Genomic DNA, 27,383 nt, shown 5'->3' with positions numbered 1-27,383 from the left:
TAAATCCGCCTCCGAGCACTAATTAAAGAAAGGCGAAGCCGTCATTATATAAAACGGCTCAGGCAGTATAATCTCGGATAAGTCTTTGATAATAGGAGTGCTTAAGACCACGAAGTGCATATAACCAAAACAATATATATAATAAGGAGACCTTTAAAAGAAGTTCCTAGAGGTGTATACTACTCTAATCAGGGCAACTTAGCTTAAACAAAGTGAATATAATAAACGTGGTAAAACTTAGGGTTAAAAGGATAATAATTATATAGGATAATAAGCATCCTCTATATCTAGGTGGCGTCGCCACGTATATATAATATATAAGATAAATAAAAAAGCGCGCGTCTTATAACGTCACGTAACGTCCTAATAATATAGCACTGGGTCTCCGATCCACCCCTCTATACTAGTCGATCTAATAGTTCGAGTATATAAGCTTAGTTATATCCGAAGCGTTAACTATATAGTCGATCTCTAGGGTATAGGCTATAATACTCGAAAACGGAAAAGTAAGCGAAGTGTAGGTATAGGGGAATAGGTGATATATAATAGAAGTGGATAGGGGATAAAATAGATATAGAAAAGAGATAAAGGAATTATAACTCGGAACGGTCTTTATAAGCAGTAGAAGTTACTGGTATACTGCTACTACCCGGGCTTATAACTATAATAAGAAGCTATAATTAACCGAACCGAGCTGTATAGATATAATAGATTGCCTTGATTCTATACCTTAGGCTCGTAGGAGGCTAAGCTATATATAGGCTATGCCTCGGCTATATATAACTAATAGGAATCCCCGTCTAGTAGCCTGTTTTATCCATAAGCCACACCTGCTCTAGTGGCTAGTAGCCTAAGAGCTCGGAGACTAAATTCCGAGCTGCGTAGCCGTATCGGTACAACTGTATTCACATAACCCATTTAGTCATGTGACACGTTGTACGCTACGCTATACCCCTATATAACTTTCAACAACTAGAGTATGTTTATTCCGACTGGGGCATTTGTTTATTCCGACTAGGGCACCATTTTTGCAGCCGGTGCCAGCCGCCCACGATCGCATCCCTTTTTTTTTTTTTTTTTTTTTTTTTTTTTTTCAATTAGATAACACAATCCTTCACGATTATCCATCTATCTTCAACGCATAACAACGTCGAAATAGCCTATTCACCGCTCGGTTCTTAAACAACGATAAGGTCGTGATCGCCCTCGGGGTCGGGATCAGGGTCAAAGGCTCAAAGGCGTGGACAACGTGGAGGGAGGGGTCGGGGTCAATCAAACCCAAATTCCGTGGGAGGCAACCCAGTCCCGCCTGGATCTTGGTCGGGATGCAAGAAGAGCTGGGACGGGGCGCGTAATCGAGTTACAGGAAGATAGCTCGTTATAGTTAATTAACGATCGTATCTAAAGGCAAAAAGACAATCTGAACGACGATACAACTTCATTAAAGTATTTGAACCAATTGATCCTATACATAAATGGAAAGGATGCGATCGTGGGCGGATAGCACCGGCTGCAAAAATGGTGCCCTAGTCGGAATAAACAAATGCCCCAGTCGGAATAAACGTACTCTACAACTACACCTCAGGTGTATTTACCACAGCAAATACATCAGGACCAACGCCGTTGGGCGTGGTTATTGACGGTTGGTGGTATTTGGCGGTGATGCGATAAGATAAGATGAGACTCCCTGGGATTCTTCTCGTGTCCAATTCCTCAACTTACAACTCAAACTCAAGAGCATGACTGAATATCGAAAGGCATTCACGACATACAACTCTTCTGTCCTGAGCTGATATTTCCGCCTCCATCTTGTCCACATCATCAGCTCAGTGCTCGATGGGTCTCCCCGGCCTCCCTGTCCCTCTGATTCCCGCCGAACCATCACCGCCAACCATGGAGGCAGTCCCAGCACATCTCGGCCGTGTCCCTAACGAGGTCTTCCGAGCCATCACGTCATATCTGCCCAACAGCGATATTAAGAACCTGCGGCTGGCGTGCAGGTTCTTTCACGATTTCGTCTCGTTGCGGCTGGAGCGGGTCTTTTTGTCTGCCAACCCGCTCAACATTCAAGTTCTCCGGAACGTCGCCGACCACGACATCTTCCGCCACGGTGTCGTGGAGATTATCTGGGATGATGCGCGCCTGGCCAAACCCTCTCGGCCTGGAGACTATTATGGTGACGAAGACCACTATGACCTGTACGGCGACGACGACGACGACGACGACGACGACGACGACGACGACGACGACGACGACGGCCGCTTCCCCAACCATGACGTGAATAATGGCTGCCCGGGGTGGTTCAAGCCCGGGAGCAATGAAATACAAGGCTGCCCGGTGTGGTTCAAGCTGGGTGACAAGTCAATATATGGCTGCCCGGCGTGGGTCAAGGGATGCATGGAGAAACATGGCTACCCGGCGTGGTTCAAGCGGGCGTGCAAGGAGAATGTGGATTATTTGAGTATGAGAAGGAATGGGGACGTCGATCGTCCGCATCACGTTGCGCGTGCGAGGCAATTGAAAGCCCAGCTTCCCCTGCGGGAATCATTCGCACACTTCCAGGAGCTGGTCCGACAACAGGATCAAGTCATCGCCTCCGACGCCGACGCCGAGGCCTTCTGCTACGCGCTGAAGCGCTTCCCTCGCCTGAGAAGAGTCACCATCACCCCGGCCGCACACGGCTTCCTTTTCAACCCGCTATACTACACGCCCATGATCCGCGCATTCCCCTATGGCTTTAACTACCCCATCCCGCGGAGTTGGCCGACCACGGAGCTAAGGGAGAGCTTCGAACCGGAAGCGCGACCCTGGGTCGTCGAGGAAGTGAAGGAGAAATGGCGCGGCTTCCGCATTGCCACGCGCGTGCTGGCGCAGCAGGAACCACGGCCGGATCACGCAGCCGTGACGGAATTCGTCGTCGACGTGCACCAGCTCAGAACGGGACTCAACTGTCGCATCTTTGACGGGCCGTGCGACGAATATGATCACCTGGCGACCCTACTCCGACGACCCGGCTTCTCTCGCATCGACCTCCCCTTTATCATCCGCACCCTCGAGCGCGACGACTGGCCCTCGTTTCGCAGCGGCTACCTATTCCGCGCGCTTGCCGAAGCAACCGACCTGGAGCACGTCAGTCTCGGGACAGACGTCGCCTTCGACCCCGACGCCCGCGCGACGGAGCCAGGTAGTGCGGGTTCCTCAAAGCACTTTATCCCACTGCGCACCATCTTTCCGGTCGAAAAGTGGCCGCGGCTCCGACACTTTGGACTCTCGCGTTTCCTCGTGAAGCAGAAGGACGTTCTTGCGCTGCTCGCTTCGCTCCCGGACACGCTGCGGTCCGTCGAGCTCAGCTCCCTCTTGTTCGTGGACGGCGGCGGCTCCTTTGGGGGCTTGCTGGAGGACATGCGCGACACGCTCGGCTGGCGCGAGCGACCGGCAGCCCACAGGCCTCGCGTGATTATCGGCATGGCACCGGATAACCCTGTGGAGGGGCGGGCCGTCTGGATCGATCGCGAGGTGGAGGCGTTCCTGTACCGCGACGGGGATAACCCGTCCGCAAGTCTCGGGGCGTGGGGCAGCATCGTTACGGGCACGGGGGTAATCCGGGATGCGTTTGACCCGGCGCACGAGCGGCCTAACGTCGGCCCTAGCCAATTGATGCATATGGGTCTCCATGAGTTTTGCTGGTGGATAGTCTAGGGGCAAGAGAGGAATACGCAGTGGATAAAAGAAGGTGAGGAGCGAACCTCTGTCACCTCAACTATCATACAGACACTGGAGCTTAATACGTCGCTTAGCGCTAAGTTGAACCCTTTTGGCAAACATCATCCGTTCACAATTGGAGTTGACAGCCTCGACTAGATAGGCTGTGTGCACGGAGACGGTACGGTACTCATGACCAAAATTTGAAATCACCGCCCTTGTCCAACGCTATACAGCAATACCAACACAGACGTTGGCGTGTAAGCCCGTGCAGTCCGTCTGGACGGCAGGGTTTTCCAGTCGCAAAAGTCGTCCAGATCGATGCCGCACGCGTCAGAAATGGCCCAGCACCCGTCTCGGGGCTGCACATAGTAGAAACACCTCGCACCCGCCGACCATGCCGTCCTGGACAGGCGTCGGTGTCGAGCCGCCGTTACTGGCGGTCGTGGTGGAGCTCATCTGGCTGGCTGTCGGAGACGGGACCTGATGCGGTCGTTCTCGTCCTCTTCCACCTCTGACGGCGTCAGGCCCTGGTGATGGGTCGAGATGCAGTAGTACGTTCCCAGAGCCATGCCGGAGCAGTCGCTGTTGACAGACGGGTTCATCGTATAGAACTCATCAATGCTTAGCCTGGTCCTCATTAGAACAGTCTCGCACGTGTGGAACGAAGCGGCACGGAACCACCGGGTGCAATTCTCGCTCTCTCCGGCCGCCCGCGGGCTCGAAGGTGCCGCGGGGGGCGGGGGTGGAGCTAGCACCATTTTTCAGCGTCTACGTCTTAATGTGATCCTTGAAGGTCATCGCTTCCAAGTTCTCCCTCCCTCTTCGTCTCTCCCTCCCTACAGGGCCGGCACTCACCAGGCGTTGGGGAACTGAGCGCAACGCAGTACGAGCTGCTTGGCGCGATTGTACAGGGATACGCATAGATGTTAGCTACACCAGGTGCAGTTGATTCTTTGCCGAGAGACGGGTTCCAGAGTATGAATTCCTTTTAGTCGTCAGCGCCGGTACGGGACCGGGAGGGCTAGACGTGGCAAAAACACACCTCCGCAGTGATCTCGTGGGTGATGGCCAACAACCAGCAGTCCGCGGCGAGGTTGTCTATGACGTCTATCAGATAGAAATAACTCGAATGCAAGTCAGCATGCGGTCCGGGACTAGCGGGGACTTGCCGCCACATACCTCCAGCAATCCCGGCGAGTTCCTTTGGCGATGGGAATGGTCGGCCCACTAATTATTAAGTATTGCAGAAGGTCTCCGTACCAGGGCACGTCAGTGGTAGGCGTGTGGATAAACTCCCTGGTGCTGGTCGGAGATGGGTATCCCGGGTATGTCGATAGGTATCCGACCGGCCTGACGCAGTAGTAGTACTCGGCATAGACATTGGTGCAATTTTCCCAGACATGTGGATTCAAAAAGAGACTGCGAGGAGATTATTGTGTAAGTGTAGATGCTCAAAGGCGAATCCAGGAAAAGAGGAAACGAAAGAAGCCCACAAGTCTTTCAGCGTGATGGAGTATCTGGTCGTAAATTTAGAGCAGTCTTCCCCAGTTTCAACGAAATGGTACTCGGCACAGATGGGGTTTGTGCCATCGGGAGTTGGTGTTGGAACAGGACTATCCGAGTCAGCATATTCCAGCATATTCCTTCTTTCGTTCCTACGCCTCGACCCTGTGAGCTAAAGGGACAGGCGGGACACTGCAACGTACGCCGTCGTGGTGATAATGGCAGAAATGCCTTGAGAATTGACCGGATTCACCGGAAGCACATAGTCTCCCAGCGGATTGCTGATACAGATCTCATCGCCTTGGAGTTCTCCGAGGTTCCTAGAGTCAAAGTCAGCGATTGAATACACCCAAACAGAGGTGTATTCTTCAAAAACCACGTACGAGCAAGCCAGGTCGATATCGTCGTTCCATGCAACGATTTGGGCATAAGTGGCGTTTGCATTCCTGGCAATGCTCATGCAGGTATCGCCGGCCTCCACAATATAGACCTCGCAGTTTCCGGGTTCAGCCGCCCGAGTCCAAACATCAGACCGAAGCGCCCAGGTTTGGGCAGTAAAGAAACAACTAAGAACAACAAGACGCGCCATGATTGCGGCAGTCTGAGGCGACGTCTTGCTGATGCAAAAACAGAGTAGATGAGAGAACAACGTCAGTCAAGGGACTCGGGCTGACACACTAAACAGGTGGATGGGCCAGATGATCCAAACAAAATCTGCGCATACAACGTACCAGTGCCGGACCGTTGGTCTGGGAAAACAAACTTAAGATGATGTCTTGGCATCAGGTCATCGGGGTCAGTACGTTGTACATAGGTGTTGGACGAAAAGCCGGCGTCTTGAAGTCTAGCTTCAGGGGTGCCGCATCACTGCTGCAATGCGCAGATGATGTTGGGACCATGACATTTCCGCAGTGCAACCGTCAATTTAAGCTACTGATACTTTGTACATGAGTGCATAGAAGTTAAATTACCAACCGCCAAACTCATCGTCAGTAGACAGAATGCGATGGGATGTCACTGGACAGACAATAACGCTTCATCGTACACTAGGTAGTATCCTTGAGCCGCCGTGCAGGGACTTGGCCCCACCTAACCAACGGCCCCACCCATGTCCACCCGGGGCTCGACCGGGATCCGACCCGGGACCCGGCCAAGGACCCACACAACAGGGACCAATTAAAGGGACGTGCGTTTACGACAAGTACCGGCTACATTGTAGGTACCATGCCAGTTTACCGGTTAGGTACTCGCGTTACGCCGCTGAAGCTACGTTGTACGTAGCCTTCCTATGTACATATGTAGAACTCCCTTGTATACTAGAGGCTTTCCTAGGTATGTGCCTTATCGTTGTTTCCCCCCAATCCTTGGCGTTTGGTTGGATCTAATTGTTGTAGCCTGTACCTACTAGTATCCGCTGCAGGTGCTCGTCGGTCATGAGACGGTACCGGGTAGACCCTGGTGGTCCCGTCTCCAAACCATGCAGACAACCAACGACTGGGTGGATGAAAGTGGACATGGCAAAAATGAACATTAAGATAGACCACGGCAAGAGGTAGGAATATCCAAGGCGAAAAAAATCCACGCAGTTTCCCTGAGGTTTCTGGTCCTCCTTCGTCTTCACCTCTGCTGCTAAGTTCACGAGTTCAGACAGCCGTCTTCTGGGGCATTCAGAAACAGTCGCTCCCGCCTAAAGACGCCGTCACAATCATGGCGGCATCTCGCACGTCTTTGGTCATTTCTCTCATCTCCCTCATCTCCCTCATCTCCCATCTTCTTCTGAATGTCCCGTTCGCATATGGAAACTTGAACGCTCATGGCCATCGCCAGGTGGCCCAGGCTGAGCATTATAAGCACTTTGCCCGTGATGGCGGGACTCTTGACGCCCCCGTCAATGCGAAAGGCCTGCCGCCCTCTCCTCAGACGCCGTTGACCATGGCATTGACCTACTCGGGCCAGAGCGATTACACTTGTGGCCCGAGCATGCCGTGCGACAACAAGGCATGTTGCGGCGTTGATGGCTGGTGCGGCTACAGTTCCAAGCACTGCGGGAAGGGATGCCAGAGCAACTGCGACGCGAAGGCCGAGTGCGGTGAACTCGCCGAGACGCCGGGTAAAACGTGTCCTCTGAACGTGTGCTGCTCCGAGCTTGGCTTCTGTGGTACCACGACCGCATTCTGTCAGTCCGGATGCCAGTCCAACTGCGAACAGCCCAGGCCCAACGCCCCTCACTCAAACTCGCAGAAGAGGATCATCGGGTACTGGGATACCAGGAACATGCAGAAGCCGTGCGGTACGATGAGCCCCAGCGAGATCCCCGTCCACCTTCTCACGCACCTGTTTGTCGCCTATGCATACATCAATAGCGATTTCCAAATCACCAACATGGACGGCGTCGATCCCAGCCTGTACAAAGATGTTGGCAACGTTAAGAGCAGAAACCCCAACCTGAAGCTTGTTATTGCGCTGGGTGGTTGGTCTTTTAGCGATCCTGGCCCTTGGCAGGATATCTTCCCAGACCTTGCTTCCACAAAGGCGAATCGAGCCCAGTTCATCGAGAACCTCATTGGGTTCATGTCCCAATACGGATATGACGGTGTTGGTTAGTCGTCTATCATCTCACCCATGTGTATGTGTGTGTTTATGACGATAGAAGGCTGACTATTCTGCAATTGTAGACTTTGGTACGTGTCCATATTCAGGGTCCTTGATACCCGCATGGTCCGATGAGTGAGCAGTAATACTAATCTCACCTTTCTGTAGACTGGGAGTACCCTGGAGCGAAGGATCGGGGTGGCCGTGACGGTGATGGCGAAAATTACACCCTACTCCTTAAGGACTTAAGGGAGGCTATCACGGCAAGCGGTCGCGACTACATTGTTACTTTTACTGCGCCGTCGTCTTATTGGTATCTCCACCACTTCGACCTAAAAGGCATGGAGACTTACGTCGACTGGATCAACCTCATGTCGTATGACCTTCATGGTGTTTGGGACAGCGACAACCCCATTGGAAATCAAATCCGTTCTCACACCAACCTGACTGAGATTGACTATACATTAGATCTAGTGAGTGGCCCTCTAGCCGCCTGATCCCTTGGCCTTGCCGATGCAGCTATCCACTAACAACGGTCTTGTCTAGTTCTGGCGAGTCGGTATCGATCCGAGCAATGTTGCGCTTGGTCTAGGACTCTACGGACGATCTTTTGAACTCGCGTCTGCTTCTTGCTGGAAGTCGGATTGTCCGTTAAAGGGCCCTGGAGCGCCGGGACGTTGCTCGAACACCCCAGGCATTCTTGCATATAGCGGTAAGCAAACCATACGGCCTTGGACAAACGCGAGAGGTTTTGGGCTCACACTATCAACACTATCAACCAACCAGAAATTATGGAGCTACTTGATATCACTGGCGCCAGATCCTACTTGGACGAAGCGGCTGCCGTCAGATACGTCGTCTTTTCCGGTAACAACTGGGTCTCGTGAGTCGAATCTGGGATATTCACCCCTATCCCCACCCCTATTCTCCCTCCCCCCTTTCCTCTTTTTTTTTATTTTTTTTTATTTTTTTTTCTTTTTTTTCTTTTTTTTTTCCGGCACAACTCTGACGACTTGTAAAGGCTTGACGACGTCACGACATTCCAAAAGAAGATCGATTACGCCAATAACATGGGTCTCGGCGGGTTGCTAATCTGGGCCATCGACCTAGACACCAGTAGCCTTGAGGGTCTCCGGGCTATCTCGGCCAATGCCCCAGGTCTATGATCGATGGTGTCAATGTCCCTTTTTCGCTCGTAGACCTTGATAGAATGTTTCTCAGGAGCTTCTGCCTCCTGAAGATACGCAGACAAGCTACGGCTTTATCAACTTTGGCGAGCGATCCAACACGGGCGTAATAGACCCGGACTAGACGGGACCCGGCTTTATTTTGATCACGGGTGACTCTCATGCTGTTTCGCCATTGAGGAAACGGGAAGGCGGAGCCGGAATCTCTGGTCTTCCTGGACTATCCCTCTGATGTGCTGGATCTGCCCGTCAACCAGACTCCAGAGCGCCCGAGTTATCTGGCCCAGTGACGATGTGAAGGATGCTTCCAGGTCATGGAGTGAGGCGTCGAAGACACCATCGTTGGTGTGCTCCCAACTCCTTTCACTCTTTTGCGAGAGAAATTGCATTTGAGCTTTCAGAAGGTCTTATACCCTCGTCATGACTTGCTGTATGAAGGCCACTCACTGACAACCATACCAGACCAGATCTTGCCTCCAAACCTGGGCAAAAGGAGTCCCGGTCGCAATAAGGACGGCGGGACTTACCCCGGAGGCAGCTTATCCCCCAGGGGGAGAAGCTGGCAGATTAAAGAGCACGGCTCACGCCCGTCTCGCTGAAAATTCCCATGGCGAATACCACAAGTTAGAGAAGCGCGCACGTCCACGGTCAAGAGACCAAATCCCCAACGCCTGTCAAATTTTGCAACAGTCGAACGCTCCAAGACAAAGGCAACTCATCGACGTCGTGCTCGAACTGGCAGGTCGAGAAAATTCAGCCCCCCGACACATCCTACGTCCTCGGCGCACCCACGCAGGTCCGATCCAAGTACCAGAGTAAGTGATTCGTGGCGAGTCAGATATCTCCCTTCACATGTTTCGACGACTGATGTAATAACCCCCTTTTTTCCTCCTCTTCCTCGTATATAGCTGAGAATGCCTTACTGGAGACCTCAGAGAGATATGCCAAACGATTCTATTAAGATCATCCCTCCTGTGCCTCCTCGTATGGGAGACATAGGGACTCACCGCGAGGAGAATGAACACCCTCGGGTCTCTCGTAGTGTCATGAGCTCCTCCTAAGGAAATTGCATATAAAGCAAGTAAACTAAGCAGAATGGGGTACTTGAAATCACCTGCTCCCTCCGGAGGTTTCCTTGGATGATCGTTCTGTTTCCCAACTAAGCCTACACTGTAAGAATGCACGTGCATGGATGTCATGAACTCACAATTGACGCAACATGATGACCTCAAAGTCGGATTGCAATGGAACGAGGACCCTTGTTGATAACTTAGGGCTACTAGAGGGCCCTTCTTATATATACTGAGCCCGTGCCTTTTCTCTTCACTCTCAAGGAAGTTACATGAAGTGGACGGCAAAGGAAACTCCTGGCATGTTAGTGTCAGTCGGGACGTGGGACTTAGGAGCCCGCCTGGAATTTGGAAAGAAGGGTTATTAGTAGTAAAACGTAAGTTATAGTTAGCATACGTGTATTTACTAGAAAAGTGATTATAAAGACGTAATATAGCTTTCGATAAGATAGTTTCCAAGTTGCTTCACGAGTCTGTAATCACGTATCGAGTACCTATAATAGGGGCTCGGGATTAGGCGGGAGTAGCGAGGTGGTTAGGTGACATCAGAAACCACAGCGGGTGCGGTCAGCCACACCAAGGTGGGGGTCAAGCCACCAGTTCCAACTCCACTAGTCCTAATTAGGACAGTACACCATTCGTGGAACTTTTTACTCTGTTACCTACGAATACCTACTTCGTACATCTTCAAGAACGATGCGTCTACTATAACACCAAAACCCCTACCTCTCTCCGTTGCTTTGGTGGCACTTCATCTCCCCCTACCCTTCTCCTTGTTTCTAGTCCCTGATCGGGAAGCTTCTGTTTCCGACAACGAATTTGATCTACACCGGTTCACCATGAACGAAGTCGATGCCTCGGAACACCATCAAGGGGTCACCACCACCGCCGGGGACACCACATCCCTGTGCACCGTGATTATCGACACCAACCCGCGCGCCTGGGCCGCCATGAACGACGTCTTGCCCCTCCACAAGGCCGTTTCTAACATCCTCATCTTCCTCAACGCCAACCTCGCCTTCAACAATTCGAACCAGGTCGCCGTCATTGCCTCCCACAGCAACCGCGCCGTGTGGCTGTATCCTTCCCGACCAGAACCTCACCCTTCCTCCTCCTCCTCCGGAGAAGACTCGACCGAAGATGTGGACATGGCCGATGCACCGCCCGCCTCGGCCATGTTCGCCCGCCCTGCATCTTCCGCCAACAAGTACCCGCAGTTCGCCCAGATCGAGATCGCCGTCCTTGCCAGCCTCAAGAAGCTCCTCGACGAGACCACCGAGGCCGACCTCTCTTGCACCACCTCCCAGCTCTCCGGCGCTCTGACCCTCGCCCTCGCCCACATCAACAAGACCTCCCTCGCCCTCGACGCCAACTCCCTCTCCGACCGGTCCAACGCCAACTCTGGTGCCGGCGTCGGCGCCTTCTCCTCATCCACCCTCGCCCCGGGCATGTCGGCCCACATACTCGTTCTCTCCGTCTCCGACGCCGAGCCCTCCCAGTACATCCCCACCATGAACGCCGTCTTCGCCGCCGCCCAGGCCCAGATCCCAATCGACGTCATTTCCCTCTCCCCGGCTTCCGTTCGTAACAGCACCTCCTCCGACACCGAGTCTCGGCCACCCCAACCGGGCTCCGGCGGCCCCGACAAAGCCGCCTCGCCCGCCTCCTCTTTCCTCCAGCAAGCGTCGCACATCACCAACGGCATCTTCCTTTCCCCCTCCACCCCGCGGGGCCTCCTCTCCTACCTGACCTTCGGCCTCGCCTGCGCCGACAAGACAGCCCGCAACGCCCTCGTGCCTCCGACCCACCACACCGTCGACTTCCGCGCCGCATGCTTCTGCCACGGCCGCGTCGTCGACACGGGCTTCGTCTGCTCCGTCTGCCTCAGCATCTTCTGTTCCGTGCCGACTCCTGAACCCACCCCGGCCAGCGACAACGCCAACCCCGCCGCCTCCCCTGCCAATGCGACCACCGCTGCTGCGAATCCCCCGACCGGTCCCGTAGAGTGTCTCACCTGCGGCACGCGCCTCGCCCTAGGTTCGTACGGCGCCCGTCCGGCCGTTGTTCCCCGCCGCCGCAGGAGGAAGAGGCAGCGCGTCCTCGCCAACGGGAGCGTCAGGGAGGAGACGGGCAGTGCCACCGCTACGCCTGCGAGGTGACCAAAACGAAAACAAGTACAAAAGGTTTGGCCAATGTGGGCCAGAAAGAGAAATAATAATCATAATAATAAAGGGAGAAGAGGAAAGAAGAAGACGAGAACAAACGGATTCTCGTGGTTTGAGAAGCACCGCCCATTGCTAAGGCACATTCGACCACGGGCTAAGACGAATCGAAACACCCTTGCTCAAGAAGTGGTAGTGGTGCAGATATGTCAAAGACACAAGAGCGGAAGGGCGCTTGTGCCTTTTTATCCCATGATAACCACCCTACATTTTCCGGCATGGGAAGACATACTCGCTCCCTATGAAGATGGAGAGACTGGAGGTCGGTAACCACGGCGTGGGAAACTGACTCCCCATCCCGCAGCCAGTGAAGTCTGCCTAGTTCGAATATAGGACGAGACGGCAAGCCGAGATCTCCTGCCGGAACAGCATTTTTCAGTCAAGGACCAGCGGCCGATGGCAACGGCGAGATTCAACCTCCACCTTCCTTAGGAGTGGCTCACTAGAGCAGGGCTATAGGAGCGACTCCTAGACTTGTATACCGTGGGTGAATGGACCCGTTGCATTCAGACAGCTAGTAGTAGTAGCCCGTTGAAAGATCGCGTAGCTATTCCGAAATGCTGGACGCCTACTTTGAACCTTGATCCGCAAAGTTCATCGATCCATGTTTCAATGTGGATGCTGAATATTCTGTTTCGTCTATTTAGGGAGGTTTACACATAATGGGTATCTCTAATGCTTAGGTAGGCTTATGCCTGGGCTGTAGTATAGGAAAGTGGAAAAGACGACCTGAGCGTTACAGAATACAGCCTCCAGTAAAGAAAACAGCCCGGACCGAGCGAGCCAGCGCAGTTTGTTTCCGGGGGTCCTTGGCCAAACCCCTCCAACCTACTCCAGTGCGATCTTTCGCGCGCCTCGAGTCACCTTGGCAAACCTCCCCATCCGTGACATGACACACTGGGGTTCCTTGTCGGAGCTTCCCATCGACGCGAGGGCAAACGAATCGGTGTTGTGGGCAAAGTACAGATAGCAACCCTCCCTCGTCTTTTTCACCGTCATCAAGCCTATGGCCGCGGCCGGACTGCAACCTTTGACGCCTGGGTGGCCCATAAAGTCATCCTCGATGAAGGATTCCATAATCACATCCTCGTCATCTTCCCGGACATCCTGGCCTTGTGGGCCTCGTCGCGTATTGCGGTATATCCTCTCCGCACACCGCTGCGAGGCCATGGTCGTGGCCATGTGCTCGCCCGTACCACTGGTGACAGTGGCGACGCAGACGCCGTCCGGGTCGTTGGGGTCGCAAGGCACGACGGCCGTGCCGACACCGACCAGAGCAGCGGGTCCTAGACGCCCGCGGTGCTTCATGCCGATTCCGCCGGACGAGGATCCCGCTGCAATATTCCCCTTGGCATCAATGACGATGGCACCGATAGTGTCAGTGATGATATCCACCGGAGGACTTTTATCGTCTGTACCTTCGGAGAAGGGAAAGGGTCGCTTAATACCGCGAGGAGTCTGTGATTGTGGGTGGCTTTCGTTCTTCGGCGCAGTCTTATCCGCCACAGGTCGAGGCGGTCTCCCTTCGTCACGGTCTTTGTCACGGGCTTGGGAGTCTAAACCGGCGTGGGGTTCCCGACTCGACAAGTCGGCAAAGGACGCACCGCCTCTCAGAGGATTCGCATTTTCATCAGAGTGAAGAGGGCTCTTCTCGGACAGTAGGTGACATTGAGTTGTTGTCAATCCGGTGTCCAATGGTACGATGGGTGATACACCAGGCGCGCATTCTGATACGGGAGGGCCACGATACGGTGAGTCGGGCTGTCCTTCATTCCACGTGCCTAAAAGGATCGCATTCGCATGGTCCCCTCGTTGAGAGATACTCGATAGGGTCCGTTCCGTCGGGGTGCCGACAAGGGACCCGTACCGTTGCGAAGATGAGATTTTCGATGGCGCAATTGCGAAATCGTGGGCCCTCCGTGACTCGCCCAGCTTCAATCTCTCGTCGGCTCGGCGGAGGTCCTGTTGCCAGTGTATAAACCGGTCACGGGAATTCTTGGAGATCAAATTCTCGTTGGGCACCACCTGCATTCCATGTTCCATGGCAAAGTTCCTCGCTCCTTCACCGACAAGTACATTCGGGGGGACGCGTCGAAGCGTCATAGGCCGCTTGCTCTTGTCGAGGATCAACTGGGCGAGGCAGATGGGATTGCGAACGTCTGTCCGAGTTATATCCCGTTAGCCAAAGGGGTTGGTTGTTCCATCAAAATCGAGGGTGAAAGACTAACTCGGCACTGCTCCACAAGCACCGCTCCGGCCGAGGTGGTCGACAACGGTCGCATCGCACTCGACTGTCCCATCTATGGACAAGTTGGAACCGTAGCCCGCGTTGGTGATTTCTTTATCTTCGAGCACACGCAGGGCTGCCACGACAGCTTCGGTTGCAGAAGCACCGGACCGCAAGAACTTCATGCCCATAGTAGCGGCACTGCGAGCTTGTCAGAACCAGGCTGTAGTTTGGTGGGGTGGGGACGGGGTAAGAACAGAAGACGTACTCGTTGCAAGCCCCTAGGTGAAGGCGCTCGTTTTGACGGCTGTGGAAACCGGCTCCTGCGTGGACAAAGATGGCACCGGTAAATTTGGGCCGCTGTCCCTTCGTCGACGCTCGATCTACAGGACGGTTGCCATTACCGTTCCGGTGGGCGCGCGATGATACCTCGCCAGTTCTGCGACGGGCCGTCTGTGTGGATCCGGGCAAGCCGAGTCGACAGGCGTTTCCGTCTCCTGGATCGTTAGGTTGGGGCAAAGGACCGGGTACATCCATTCTTTGCTGGGCCAGCCGTTGTTTCTGCGCAGCATCTGCCAAGGGGGACGAAGGAGGTATATGGGCTGCGGAAGGCTTCCGGTCGTGGTTTGGCATGGGCGGTTCGAGATGGATGGAATCGTACCACCCACCGCATCAGCCCTCGATGTGGTTAACTAAAGCTTCAGAGGCACCAGGCGGCCAGATTGATGCGACGGATTCAGACTGGACAATGGGGTAAGGGTGATTCGGTTATCGATGCAGGCTATGAATTTCCGACGACTTGGTAGAATTAGTATCTTCGTCTTGGGGAACTGCCAAGCGATTGGCACCGTAGGTGTTATCGGCGAGTAGAGGGACCGTAGCGACAGCAATGACGATAAAATAATGACCTGATGCTGCTGGTAGGTAATGAAAAAGAAAAGAAAAGGGTAAAAGAACGAGAAAACGCTGGGATTTCTCAGCTCAATGAATGCAGCAACGTAGCTGAAGTAAGGCTCAAAAGCAGAAGAATTATGATGAGCCTGGCAAAGGTGACTGCCTAAGCGACCATCCCGCTGTTCCACAACGGCGGAGCAGAGTCCGAATGGGATCAAAGGCGATAGAAGATAATAGCAGAGTCAAATTGAGAATTAAGACGGGTGATGGACGGAAGCGATGGTTGGCATGGGTCTGTTGCCCAGGAACCAGAACTGATGGGCAAAGGTGCCGAAACTTGAGCCAACCGTGGGGGGAGAAGAAGCACTCAAAGGCAGGAGATGGATGGTAAGCCGATGAATGGATTCAAGCGTATCGGAAGGAGCGCCAGAGGTGAGATGGGAGCGGAAGGTGCGTTGACTGGATTCGAGTGCTGCCTGCCTGGGCGCCTCTGAGGTGGAGCAGGTGAGGATATTTCCGAGCTGGTTAGAAAGAGGTGGTCATGGGCAGAAGGACGGTGGTGTAGTAGGATCTAGGCTGCCGTTGCTGAGACTCCGGACCTTTTACTTCTCAGAAATCCCACCCACTCCGTCGGGCCAGTGAATATCATGAGTCCGGGCCTTTTCCCTTGCCCCTGTTCTCTTTCTTTTTTTGGTGTCTTTTTTTCCCCAGATCTTAACCTTCGCGACGGCCTAGGGCTCCAAGTGGCGTGGAAGAAGTAAGAGTATTCTTTGTATTGCGGCTGGTTGAGTCGTCTCGGACTTGAGGTTTGACCTTCCTGCTGGTCAAACTGTCGACCTCTTGCTCCTCATCTTGTATGTTCCGTAGTTTCAGTAAGAAATGGTATAAAATATAGCTGAAAGAGTTGAGTCTTTGGTCGTGCAAGAAGGTCAAAGCATGCTCCGAAGTCACATCAGCTAATGTTTTACTTGCCTGCTTGGTCCGAGACGGACGGAGAACGCTTCACGCAATGAATATGGGATATTCGAGGTGATTGATGTCTTGGGGTCGTGTAATTGAAGTGATAAGGAATAGTACCGTGTGAATACAGTACATTACAGTATGCTAATACAGTACGTCTCCACATGAGCATGACCTCTAGCGAATAAGAAACAGCTTCGCCTCGAACCTATCCACCAGCCACACAGAACCCCACCAGCCCGGGCCAGGTACTTCGTACCTACTGCACCTAATACAACGTACCTCCGAGCTGGTTGCCTTGCACACAATCCAATCCACTCCTGACGTCGTAATCCTCGTACGCTCTCCAACCTCACCGTCGATCCAGGGAAGCTGGGCTCTCTACACTGCGCCAGTCAGCACCCTCTCTGTCTTCCTTTCATGCCACCCGACGGATAGAAAGCATTCTTCCTTGATTGCGAATCCCGCTCTGTTACAGCAATGGCGGCTAACCAAACGCCCGCCGTTGTCATGGACAAGTAAGACCGGCCTTCCCTCAACCCGCCCCCCTTCCGTCGTGCCCCGCAATCCGCGAGGACAAAGCAGGCAGGCAGAATCAAACGGAGCGACGTTTCAACCATCGTCGAGAGCCGAGCTAACTTGTCTTCTTCTAGCGGCACCGGCTTTTCTAAGCTCGGTATGACTTTCGATATGCCTTTCGCCGAACCCCCCCCTTGTCCCTCGCTCGCAAAGTCGAGTCCGACCCAGTCGTCGTCGTCCTCGTCGTCGTCGTCGCGCATTCGTTCTCCGAATCTAACATCGATAACCCCTAGGTTTCGCTGGAAATGACTCGCCCTCCTTCGTCTTCCCGACCGCCATCGCAACAAAAGGCACAGGTAGCGGAGCAGCTGCCGGCCGCCCTTCGGTCGCGAACAAACCGAGCTATCTGACCGGCGGCTCCGGTGCGGGTGGCCACCTGAGCATGAAACGGGGCACCGAGGATCTCGACTATTTTATCGGTGACGCGGCCATTGCTGCGTCGTCCGGACCCGGTCAGTCAGCCCGGCTGTAGAAATCGACGTCGACGCGAAGCCCCCGGATGATGCTGACTATCTACTCGCCTCAGGTTATGGGTTGCATTACCCGATCAGGCACGGGCAAATAGAGAACTGGGTTCGTCGAATACAAATTACATGGCCCCAAAGTGACTGGGGGAAACCGTTACGACGGTAAGGAGCTGACCGTCACCTCTCTTAGGATCATATGGAGAGATTTTGGTCCAATTCGATCTTCAAGTACCTCCGTGTTGAGCCAGAAGATCATTTTTTCCTCCTCACTGAGCCGGTTCGTCTTCATTCTCCTCCTCCACCACAACACCTCCACATTTTTCCCGTTTCCCTGGGTATACTGCCCGTCATCTACACAACCGACTGACACGTCTCTCTCCAGCCTCTAAACCCCCCGGAGAACCGCGAGAACACGGCCGAGATCTTCTTCGAGTCGTTCAACTGTGCCGGCATGTATATCGCTGTCCAGGCCGTCCTCGCTCTAGCTGCTTCTTGGACTTCCTCCAAGGTACAGGATCGATCGTTGACCGGTACCGTAATCGACTCGGGCGACGGTGTTACTCACGTCATTCCCGTGGCCGAGGGCTACGTGATCGGTTCCTCCATCAAGTCCATCCCCATCGCCGGCCGCGACATCACCTACTTTGTCCAGTCGCTGCTCCGTGACCGAGGGGAACCCGACTCTTCGCTGAAGACGGCACAGGAGATCAAGGAGGAGCACTGCTACGTTTGCCCGGACATTGTAAAGGAATTCTCCCGCTACGATCGCGACCCCACCCGCTTCATCCAGCATCCCGTCCTGCAGCCCGGCGGGCGCAAGGCCATGGTGGACGTGGGATACGAGCGCTTCCTGGCGCCCGAGATCTTCTTCAATCCCGAGATCTACAGCTCCGATTTCCTGACCCCGCTCCCCGAGGTGGTGGATGGCGTGATCCAGTCGTCGCCCATTGACGTGCGCCGGGGCCTGTACAAGAACATCGTCCTGTCCGGCGGCAGCACGCTGTACAAGGACTTTGGCAGACGGTTACAGCGCGACATCAAGCAGTTGGTCGACGCGCGCATCCGCGCCAGCGAGGTGCGCAGCGGCGGTGCCCGGAGCGGCGGTCTCGAGGTGCAGGTCATCACGCACAAGAGGCAACGACACGGCCCCTGGTTCGGCGGCAGCTTGCTGGGCCAGACGCCCGAGTTCCGGTCGTACTGCCACACCAAGGCAGAGGTGCGTGTTCACACGAAAGCTGGTGTCGCCTTGCCCCCCTTGGATGTACTGGACTGGCTAACGCGATTTGCGACTCTCCGCAGTACCAAGAATATGGTCCCAGCATCGTCCGGAGGTTTGCGCTACTGGGTGGACCCGGCGGTTCATAAGGCAGGGGCGCTTATTGTTCTTATCGATATTGACGTTCTCCATAGAGGCCGGTTGCAGATGTTATTTAAAAGCCCTTTTTTACCGCGAATGAGTAAACACCAGAATAACACCGTCGACCCAGGCTGTCGTATCTCGTGTCTTGTGCAGGGAGAGAAGAGAGAAGAGGGGGTAGTGGAACAGTGAATAGCAGGACGAGTCCCCCGTCGAGACGGGGCGAGAAGGATACGATGCGACCAAACATGGGGTCCCAACCTACAGGGACCAGAATTACCCTTCTTGGCGCCCGACCCGGGACCGCGACAGATGACAGACGGCGACGTATTTTTTTCTAAGACAACATACTGACGTAGCTTCACAGCAGAACCAGGAGAATCCCGACTTTGACGGGTCAACGAATCGACTTTGCATAGGGTTGATCGGTCCTTTCCTCCCAACGACAAGTGTTGGTTCGGTCGATTTCTACACCCATTGGCAGATTTAATATGATGTCCGGTTCTGCTAGTACAGATGCAGATCTCTCATAGCCTTCCATCCGGTCTGTATTCGTACCTGTTTGTTACTCGTCTACACATACTTCGCATGCCTTTAGGGGCGGAACGATCACCCTTAGTCTCGACTTTCAGAATTCGTGCGCCGTCCAGAACGAGCCGGGACAGCGTGCTTATGACGCCCGGTAACGCAGCAAGGTTGAACGGTCGGGGATCGACTGCTGTCCTCCCGCTTCCCCGTCCTCAGCAAACCATATCTTTTGATGCTGTCCACCAGGCTTACCTTTTTAGGTTCTGCACCAATCCAACCAGATCTGCACTTCTGTGTCGCTGTGTATGATGCGGCTTCCCCACCATGTTTCATAGACTGGTTGCTTTGCGCTGCGCCCGTCTGTAACCCCGCGTACAACAACCGCTGGTCCAGAAATGGCACATAGACTACACGGCGACCCGATGGATATATCTATATGAGGTGTCTAATTCCACGTCTCTACCTTGATGGTTTAGCATACTAACCCACCATCGAGCTCCAGTGACCAACACGTTTTCCTCTTGGCGTTTGGGAGCAATATCCATATACTCATTCTCGCACTTTGCTGGTGCTTCACCGACGCCCAAACATAGTACCAAACTAGTGCGTCTGGATATCCACTATGGCCGACGACAAGATTCCGACCGAGCAATGGGCTCAAGTTGTCGAGGAGACAGGCGGCCGTGAGACCCTCTTACCCGTTATTTTATTTTTTCTTCGTTGATTCCCATGAATCCCGTCCATCTAACGTGCCTGCTCCTGCCCAGCCGTCGTCTACAAGAAGATTCCGGTGCAAAAGCCTGGCCCAGATGAAGTGCTCGTCAACGTCAAATACTCTGGCGTCTGCCACACCGACCTCCACGCCATGATGGGCGACTGGCCCCTCGCGACGAAGAAGCCGCTCGTTGGCGGCCACGAAGGCGCAGGCGTCGTCGTGGCGTGCGGGTCCATGGTCAATAACCTCAAGGTCGGCGACTACGCTGGCATCAAGTGGCTGAACGGCAGCTGCCTCAACTGCCCCTACTGCGAGAACGCCGACGAGCCGCTGTGCCAGGGCGCGCTGCTCTCGGGCTACACCGTCGACGGCACGTTCCAGCAGTACGCCATCGCCAAGGCGGCCCACGTCGCCCACATCCCCCGGAACTGCGACCTCGAGGCCGTGGCGCCGATCCTCTGCGCCGGCATCACCGTCTACAAGGGCCTGAAGGAGTCGGGGGCGCGGCCGGGCCAGATGGTCGCCATCGTCGGCGCCGGCGGCGGTCTCGGCTCGTGCGCCGTCCAGTACGCCAAGGCCATGGGCCTGCACGTCATCGCCATCGACGGCGGCGACGAAAAGGGCGAGCTGTGCAAGAGGATCGGCGCGGCCGTCTACGTCGACTTTCTCAAGTCCAAGGACCTCGTGGCCGATGTCAAGTCCAACACCCCGGACGGCCTCGGCCCGCACGCCGTCCTCCTCCTCGCCGTCCAGGAGAAGCCGTTCCAGCAGGCGTCCGAGTACGTCCGCAGCCGCGGCTCCGTCGTCTGCATTGGTCTCCCCGCGGGCGCGTACCTGCGCGCCCCCGTCTTCGATACCGTCGTGCGCATGATCAGTATCAAGGGGAGCTACGTCGGGAACCGCGTCGACACGGCCGAGGCGCTCGACTTTTATGCTCGCGGCCTCATCAAGGTCCCGTACAAGTCGATTGGCCTCAGCAAGCTTCAGGACGTGTATACGCTCATGCGCGAGAATAAGATTGTGGGTCGCTACGTCGTCGACACTAGCAAGTGAGGACGCCGTTTAGAATTCGTTGGGGTGGAAGTCGAGGTTGATTCTGGTAGAATATACCACTCGATGAGTTGAGATGGGCATGCTGAGGTAGTGTTACAGGTCTATGGTGGGTTAGATAGTTGATGACGGAAAGATGCCGAGGTGACAGTGGGAATGCTTGTGTTTTTGTTTAAATTGTTGTCATGAGAAAGAATAAAGAGAATAAAATTAAAAAGAAATAACCCACTGGGTCAACGCAGAAAAGAATCCAAAAAAAAAGCAAAAAAGAAATGTGGACAATCCGCGAATCGAACGCGGGACCTTCAGCATGCTAAGCAGACGTTATACCACTAAACCAATCGCCCAATGTTACTTGTTAGACGACTCTCAGAATCTCCCTGTACGGATACGGCACGCGGCGTTAGCGTGTTACGGGGCAATCTGGTTGGATCCGTTAGGTGCGGATACGGTCGGCTCACCCAGGACTGCCGGTACAGGTAGCGTAGACTATTTTCCCAGCACAATTGAATCCTTTACATCTAAGCGGTTCAGAAAGCAAGGGCTTGTGGACATTTCTACATATATCATCCCGTATATATGGACATTTCTGTACTCAAAATGGCATGGCATGGCATTGTCGTGAACGGTGCATCCCGTCCAAGCAAGAAGGGTGGATTATGTAATCAGTACCGTTATTAGGACCGTACGCAGTGCCGACCACCCATCCCGCACGTGAAGACATGAAACCGGGTGTCGGAAAATGTCGGTCGCGGAGGGACCACAGTCCAAACCAATGGCAGGACGTATCGGTCTGTAACAATGCTCCTTGCCTCCAAGTCGCTTTGCTAGATAGCTTCACGAAAAAAATAGCGCCGCGTTTTATCTCAACAAACAACCGTCCACCTTTGTTTTGTTTCCGTCTCCTTTCCACTCCACTCCGCCTTCCACTCCTCCCTGCCTTCCTGTCGATTACTCGACAGCGCGTCGCCGTCACAATGTACAAGCTCGGTCGCAGCCGGGCTCTGGCCTCTGCTTTCCAGCCTGCTAGGGTGAGTCTCTCGAAACGCCATCTCCCTTCCATGGTAACGAGCCTACAAGTCTGACGTACAACCTCGAATCATAGTTCTCTCCATCTTCTTCCGCCAGACTCCCTAGCCTTGCGCAACAGCAACGGAGACACCTAAGCATTCACGAGTACCGTTCGGCAGATCTCCTACGTCAGGTAACCAACATCCCGCACTATCACTGGCCTTTTCTTCCTCCCCCTTTTTTCTTCTCGACTTTCATTTCGTCATCCCTAATCGACGTGTCTTTTACCAGTATGGCGTCGGCGTCCCGAAAGGCTCAGTCGCACACAACGCCGAAGAGGCCAAGGAGGTGGCCCAGCAGTTCGGCGGCGAGGATATGGTAATCAAGGCGCAAGTTCTTGCTGGTGGTCGCGGCAAGGGAACATTCGACAATGGACTGAAAGGAGGCGTCCGCGTCATCTACTCCCCGACCGAGGCCGAGATGTTCGCCCACCAGATGATCGGGCACAATCTCGTCACCAAGCAGACCGGCGCCGGCGGCCGTCTCTGCAACTCGGTGTACATCTGCGAACGCAAGTTCGCCCGCCGCGAGTTCTACCTGGCCATCCTGATGGACCGTGCCTCCCAGACGCCCGTCATTGTGTCGTCATCGCAGGGCGGCGTCGACATTGAGACCGTCGCCAAGGAGAACCCGGACGCCATCAACACCACCTACATCGACATCAACAAGGGCGTCACCGACGAGATTGCCCGCGACATTGTCGTCAAGCTCGGCTTCAGCGAGCAGTGCATCGAGGACGCCAAGGACACCGTCCAGAAGCTGTACAAGATCTTCTCCGAGAAGGACGCCACCCAGATCGAGATCAACCCCCTCTCCGAGACGTCCGACCACCAGGTCCTCTGCATGGACGCCAAGTTCGGCTTCGACGACAACGCCGACTACCGCCAGAAGGAGGTCTTCTCGTGGCGCGACACCACGCAGGAGGACCCCGACGAGGTCCGCGCCGCCCAGTCCGGGCTCAACTTTATCAAGCTCGACGGCGACATCGGCTGCCTCGTCAACGGCGCCGGCCTGGCCATGGCGACCATGGACATCATCAAGATCAACGGCGGCGCCCCCGCCAACTTCCTCGACGTCGGCGGTGGTGCCACCCCGGCGGCCATTAAGGAGGCCTTTGAGCTCATCACCAGCGACGCCAAGGTGTCTGCCATCTTTGTCAACATCTTTGGCGGTATCGTTCGCTGCGACCACATCGCCCACGGTCTGATCAACACCGTCAAGGCCCTGAACCTCAAGATCCCCATCATTGCCCGTCTGCAGGGCACCAACGTCGAGGCTGCCCACACCATTATCAATGATTCGGGCATGAAGATCTTCTCCATTGATGATCTCCAGACTGCCGCTGAGAAGGCTGTCCAGCTCTCCAGGATGGTTAAGCTTGGTATGCCTCTCCCCGACCCTTTCCCCCTTTTTTTTGTTTGGTTGCGTCAAAAACGCCCAACACCCCTCTAACTATGTGGTGCGTAGAGGGAAGCGTGCTAATTTGACTCCACAGCTCGTGATATCGATGTCGGCGTCGAGTTCACTCTGGGCATCTAAGCCCCTGACTTGACGCGGCACCTGGCGAAAGGCTGGGCTCCCAAATAAACGTGTGTATTAATTTAGCGCTCGTGTTCCCCATTAAGCTGGCCGTTAGGCTAGGGAAGGGGAATGGGTTGCGCGAACGAAGTTGCGGGTTTGGTCAATAGAGGTGGGGAACTATTTTGTGTCATAGCATCAACATACCACGACTGGATTCTACAAAGTTCCCGGCTGCCCCCTGGCATACAAATCGAGGGTTTCCTTGCTTTCCAAGTTATGCCATCTCGTCCCTCCCATCTTGTCCCGGCATCATGACCAATCTTCTTACTCTCAATCCCTGGATTTGATCCTGCTAACCCACGTCCTTTTCCGTGTGACATGAACCTCTCCGCCGGCACTTGCGAGGCGAGAGGAAAGCACAGACGTCAGGAGGAGTCGAAAGGACCAGACCACATCCTGGTCTCAGGGACCAGGACATACACAGGTTCCCCTCCCCCACGAGTCGTCGGCAATCCGGTCAAGACACTCACGAGCCAAAACAGCACGTACAAAGCGCCGATTCTCGGTAGGAGCATGCCGAAAGAAGTGGTGCGAACTCCACGGGTGCCAGCCCAGGCAGTGCGGACATACGGAGCCAACCGTAAGTGCAGTGCCTGCAGGGACGCCCAGGCAGTGTGGACATGGGGAGCCAGCCGTGGGTGCAGTGTCCGTGGGAGCGCCCAGGCAGTGTGGACATAGGAAGCTAACCATAGTTGCACTGCCTGCGGGAGCGCCCAGGCAGTGTAGACATAAGTAGCCAACCGTACGCCAAGTGACCGCAGGAGCGCCCAGGCTACTACTGCGAAACAACGGAGTAACATGGGTGCTACTACGACAAGGGCGTGCATGGCGGCTAGGGCTTCCCAGAACCGCCGTTTCTGCCGGCGCCACACCAGGGCGAGCGTAAACCGGATAGGTCGGAGACGATTGCGCGGCCGGGGAACGAGAGGCCCGGGAGGGGCGGTGTAGCATTCGATTTGGTAGACGAGGTAGTCGGCTTCAGCTGCGGGTAACCCGGAGGCGTCCGGGGAAGGGTTGAAGGGGTTGTTCTTGCTGGTGTTCGGTAGCCGATGGCGGCGGGAGCCAAGGATGTCATGGCTTGGGTCCCTCCGGGTCTCTTTGGAAGGGGGGTCGACGTACTGATTGAAATGTGTGGCATATGGGTTCCGATAGTGGATTGTGCGGATCATTGGGTTTCCAGATATGGCCATCTTGTTATGTGATGCAGCAAAATGGTGTTATTGGGATTTGGACTTGTCGGTTGGAAGAAGATGTGGGAGATGTAAAACGAAGATACTTCGTCTATAAGTGATGGTTAAGGCGCGTAGATGCGTAGATATCAGTGAATTCAAAAAGATGTGTAAGAAGTTGGAAGAATTGGAAGAACTTACCATGAACTTACCGTCTGTGGATAGATGTTGGCAAGACAAGAGTATGAGTCGCTTGTACAGTTCAGATATGAATCGGTTTCTCTAAGTTCAAGATTTGAAAAGAGAAAGCGAGGTGCATGGAATTTTGGTTCGGCGTTGTCCGAGGAGCTGAGGATATACCAAGGAACTAAATAGAAGTCCTGGGTAGCAGTTGTTGGTGCAAGTAAAGAGTCTAGCACTTGCTCATGGCCTTTGTGGAACAAGCCCTGAGTACCTGTGGCTGGCTGCTGTTATTCACCAATGTCATTACTACGGTGTTGTTCTGACATGGTCTCGTCCTTTGGAGAGACAGGGAATATCAACCGGTCGCTGGTTCTGGATCAAGTCACTATTTACTATCAACAGCTATTGTCGTTCAACCAACTGGCTTGGTCAGGCACGTGGTGAACAGGGTTAATGAGACAAGGCGGAGATAAAGAAGACAATACATCTCTCCTAGGAAGACGACATCAAAAACAGCAAAGGAAAAAGGAAGATCTACTTTAGTCTCTTCTGTTCTGTATAACTATTCTGAATCATTAAACCACTTCTTCCATCAGAGTAGAAAACAAGTATCATTCGAAGTTGCGAATTATTGTCCTATAGACCAGCGAGCTTTTGACAAAAATCAAAAGAAATATCAAAAAGAATCGATAGCAGCAGGGTTCGAACCTGCGCGGCCGAAGCCATGGGATAGGTCTGACGCAACAGTTCAAGTCCCACCCATTAACCACTCTGGCATGCTACCTAACTGATGCAAAATGTACGAAAATCGAACTCATATATCTAGGTTATAAGCTAAACTGACGCCATTTCCCTACCTACCGTTTCGATAAATCTTCAGTCTGCCTTGATATGATATCCGGTATCGTGGTTCCAGAGCTGAGAGACGTAGTAATAACATTGGTGTCGAGCCTCGTAGATAACGATTTGTTTCAAGGCGACCCAGGACTCTCCTGGGAAGACCATGATAAGCAGTCCAAGGGCGAAGAATGCGGTGCAAACCGCACTTTAATCTATCAAGCACCGCATTCTATCGCTCCAAGGTCAGATCTCCCATATTTGTTGATGTTCTTACCGTGGTTCACGACGATCGCAGCACTGTCTATTTGACGCCCAAGAACAGGGAAGTCGCTCGGGTCTTTGAAGCAGCCAGGGCATTGCGCGAAAAGCGATGAAGAGCGACTGACGACGGAAAAATCGGTAGAATCGAATTGCACCGAAGACCAATGTCACAAAAGCCACATGCACGCAATCAGCACTTCAGACACCCATTAACCCAACAAGTGGAAGATCTGTCAGGTCAAGCGGACCACGCGGCTTTCCAGTGTCTGGTTAACAACAGCCCCAGTTAAAAATCCGAATCCCTGGAGGAGTTGGGTGGTTTGGCAACTCGGGCATTAACGAAAGTCTGGCCACGGCTTTCTTTGATAGTAATCTCGAGTAGGCGGAAGAGATGATTCTGGAACGAGAGCCGAGTTCGTCCACATGGCCAGTCGTTATGATGTGCATGGCGATCTGTTCTTCGACTAACAGCAGCCTCGCGTGCAAGCTTTAGGTGAGCTGGATATAGAGTCGGACCGTCTTCGTAGGGGTACTTCTCGTTTCGGCCACTCGAAGGGTCATCGGCTCGGATGAAGGGGCCGGATGACTCATCAGTTCTAGAATCAGGCCCAATTTCTAAGACCCACCGCGGGCGATAAAAGTGGGTGGCATTCCCGGCTTGGCTCGAACCAAGGCCATGTTGACAGATCCTAGCTTCCACGTTGTCTCTACGCACCACCACTTCGTACGTTACTTGTGGTTGTATCCGTACAACGGCCTTTGACCTCTTTACATACTAGGTTTTGCAATAGCAAGAGGTCTCACGACACAATCTCCCAAACTGTCGAGAACGATGCAGCCACCACTACAGTGAAAGCTATACAACACGTATAATGTAACTTGTCTAGAGATTAAAGAGCGTGACGCAAAGTGAATTCGAGAGTCATGTCAGTGGTGAGTATGAGTCTTCTCCGTCCAAATCCCGGTTTGTCCTATCACGTTCTGGCAACATCATCGGGATAGATGCAGATCAGTGGCCTAGCGGCCTGCTATTCGCTTCAATATGGACCCGCTAATCAGGAACTGTAGGGAAAGCTATTTTTTCCACGCAAGGTAGCCTCGGCCAGAAGGATTGTTCGCTAATTTTTCACATAGGAAGAGTGAAGAGCCAAATCCCGGCCGTAGTTTCAGCTCCGGACCCATTTATTCGGATCCGAGACGGCCAATCTCCGCTCCGGTCAGG

At 54.0% G+C, this 27,383-nt stretch overlaps 10 protein-coding genes and 2 non-coding genes across 12 annotated transcripts; 6 read left to right on the top strand and 6 right to left on the bottom strand.

Annotated features, from left to right (window-relative positions):
• Positions 1-1,120: 1,120 nt before the first annotated feature.
• On the bottom strand, positions 1,121-1,442 carry ACRALDRAFT_2014938 (uncharacterized protein; the record flags this gene model as incomplete). Its single annotated transcript, XM_071019794.1, has 3 exons — positions 1,121-1,132; positions 1,169-1,337; positions 1,438-1,442. 3 exons carry the CDS (start codon positions 1,440-1,442, stop codon positions 1,121-1,123), a joined length of 186 nt encoding a protein of 61 aa, XP_070878745.1.
• Positions 1,443-1,475: 33 nt separating this feature from the next.
• ACRALDRAFT_1091390 (uncharacterized protein) lies at positions 1,476-3,699 on the top strand (the record flags this gene model as incomplete). The annotated part of the gene is made up of 4 exons (XM_071019567.1): positions 1,476-1,521; positions 1,553-1,642; positions 1,678-1,781; positions 1,831-3,699. The coding sequence occupies 4 exons, from the start codon at positions 1,476-1,478 to the stop codon at positions 3,697-3,699; spliced, it is 2,109 nt and encodes a 702-aa protein (XP_070878744.1).
• A 458-nt stretch (positions 3,700-4,157) lies between these two features.
• ACRALDRAFT_2023859 (carbohydrate-binding module family 50 protein) lies at positions 4,158-5,797 on the bottom strand (the record flags this gene model as incomplete). The annotated part of the gene is made up of 7 exons (XM_071020171.1): positions 4,158-4,453; positions 4,561-4,635; positions 4,748-4,803; positions 4,885-4,932; positions 4,966-5,124; positions 5,412-5,528; positions 5,592-5,797. 7 exons carry the CDS (start codon positions 5,795-5,797, stop codon positions 4,158-4,160), a joined length of 957 nt encoding a protein of 318 aa, XP_070878743.1.
• A 635-nt stretch (positions 5,798-6,432) lies between these two features.
• Positions 6,433-9,104, top strand: ACRALDRAFT_1079274 (glycoside hydrolase family 18 protein; the record flags this gene model as incomplete). The annotated part of the gene is made up of 9 exons (XM_071018886.1): positions 6,433-6,481; positions 6,531-6,540; positions 6,629-6,760; positions 6,795-7,807; positions 7,884-7,889; positions 7,969-8,273; positions 8,347-8,512; positions 8,587-8,683; positions 8,822-9,104. 9 exons carry the CDS (start codon positions 6,433-6,435, stop codon positions 8,964-8,966), a joined length of 1,923 nt encoding a protein of 640 aa, XP_070878742.1. The 3' UTR covers positions 8,967-9,104.
• A 1,127-nt stretch (positions 9,105-10,231) lies between these two features.
• On the top strand, positions 10,232-12,549 carry ACRALDRAFT_206188 (uncharacterized protein; the record flags this gene model as incomplete). The annotated part of the gene is given in 5 exon segments (XM_071021986.1): positions 10,232-10,248; positions 10,322-10,365; positions 10,616-12,120; positions 12,138-12,240; positions 12,407-12,549. 5 exon segments carry the CDS (start codon positions 10,232-10,234, stop codon positions 12,547-12,549), a joined length of 1,812 nt encoding a protein of 603 aa, XP_070878741.1.
• Positions 12,550-12,895: 346 nt separating this feature from the next.
• ACRALDRAFT_1079276 (uncharacterized protein) lies at positions 12,896-15,043 on the bottom strand (the record flags this gene model as incomplete). The annotated part of the gene is made up of 3 exons (XM_071018887.1): positions 12,896-14,438; positions 14,508-14,707; positions 14,775-15,043. 3 exons carry the CDS (start codon positions 15,041-15,043, stop codon positions 13,108-13,110), a joined length of 1,800 nt encoding a protein of 599 aa, XP_070878740.1. The 3' UTR covers positions 12,896-13,107.
• Positions 15,044-16,680: 1,637 nt separating this feature from the next.
• On the top strand, positions 16,681-18,910 carry ACRALDRAFT_1060278 (uncharacterized protein). Its single transcript, XM_071016205.1, has 7 exons — positions 16,681-16,878; positions 17,014-17,036; positions 17,173-17,391; positions 17,466-17,512; positions 17,597-17,683; positions 17,789-18,622; positions 18,706-18,910. Exons 1-7 carry the CDS (start codon positions 16,841-16,843, stop codon positions 18,769-18,771), a joined length of 1,314 nt encoding a protein of 437 aa, XP_070878739.1. The 5' UTR covers positions 16,681-16,840; the 3' UTR covers positions 18,772-18,910.
• Positions 18,911-19,908: 998 nt separating this feature from the next.
• Positions 19,909-21,278, top strand: ACRALDRAFT_1046901 (uncharacterized protein). Its single transcript, XM_071015472.1, has 2 exons — positions 19,909-19,974; positions 20,059-21,278. Exons 1-2 carry the CDS (start codon positions 19,914-19,916, stop codon positions 21,057-21,059), a joined length of 1,062 nt encoding a protein of 353 aa, XP_070878738.1. The 5' UTR covers positions 19,909-19,913; the 3' UTR covers positions 21,060-21,278.
• A 53-nt stretch (positions 21,279-21,331) lies between these two features.
• Positions 21,332-21,403, bottom strand: ACRALDRAFT_t4. The gene has a single exon. It is a non-coding gene; the product is annotated as a tRNA-Ala (tRNA).
• Positions 21,404-21,874: 471 nt separating this feature from the next.
• ACRALDRAFT_1046904 (uncharacterized protein) lies at positions 21,875-23,996 on the top strand. Its single transcript, XM_071015473.1, has 4 exons — positions 21,875-22,087; positions 22,162-22,260; positions 22,359-23,508; positions 23,623-23,996. Exons 1-4 carry the CDS (start codon positions 22,034-22,036, stop codon positions 23,664-23,666), a joined length of 1,347 nt encoding a protein of 448 aa, XP_070878737.1. The 5' UTR covers positions 21,875-22,033; the 3' UTR covers positions 23,667-23,996.
• ACRALDRAFT_1079280 (uncharacterized protein) lies at positions 23,760-24,950 on the bottom strand (the record flags this gene model as incomplete). The annotated part of the gene is made up of 2 exons (XM_071018888.1): positions 24,179-24,950; positions 23,760-23,825 (listed from the first exon to the last, which is right to left on the bottom strand). The coding sequence occupies exons 1-2, from the start codon at positions 24,896-24,898 to the stop codon at positions 23,760-23,762; spliced, it is 786 nt and encodes a 261-aa protein (XP_070878736.1). The 5' UTR covers positions 24,899-24,950.
• A 797-nt stretch (positions 24,951-25,747) lies between these two features.
• Positions 25,748-25,844, bottom strand: ACRALDRAFT_t3. The gene has a single exon. It is a non-coding gene; the product is annotated as a tRNA-Ser (tRNA).
• Between the last annotated feature and the right edge of the window lie 1,539 nt (positions 25,845-27,383).

Source organism: Sodiomyces alcalophilus (genome assembly GCF_042370955.1).
Source record: "Sodiomyces alcalophilus JCM 7366 unplaced genomic scaffold ACRALscaffold_1, whole genome shotgun sequence".
NCBI lineage: Eukaryota > Fungi > Ascomycota > Sordariomycetes > Glomerellales > Plectosphaerellaceae > Sodiomyces > Sodiomyces alcalophilus.
Note: the sequence above shows the minus strand (reverse complement) of the source record. Positions and strands in the feature narration are given on the sequence as shown.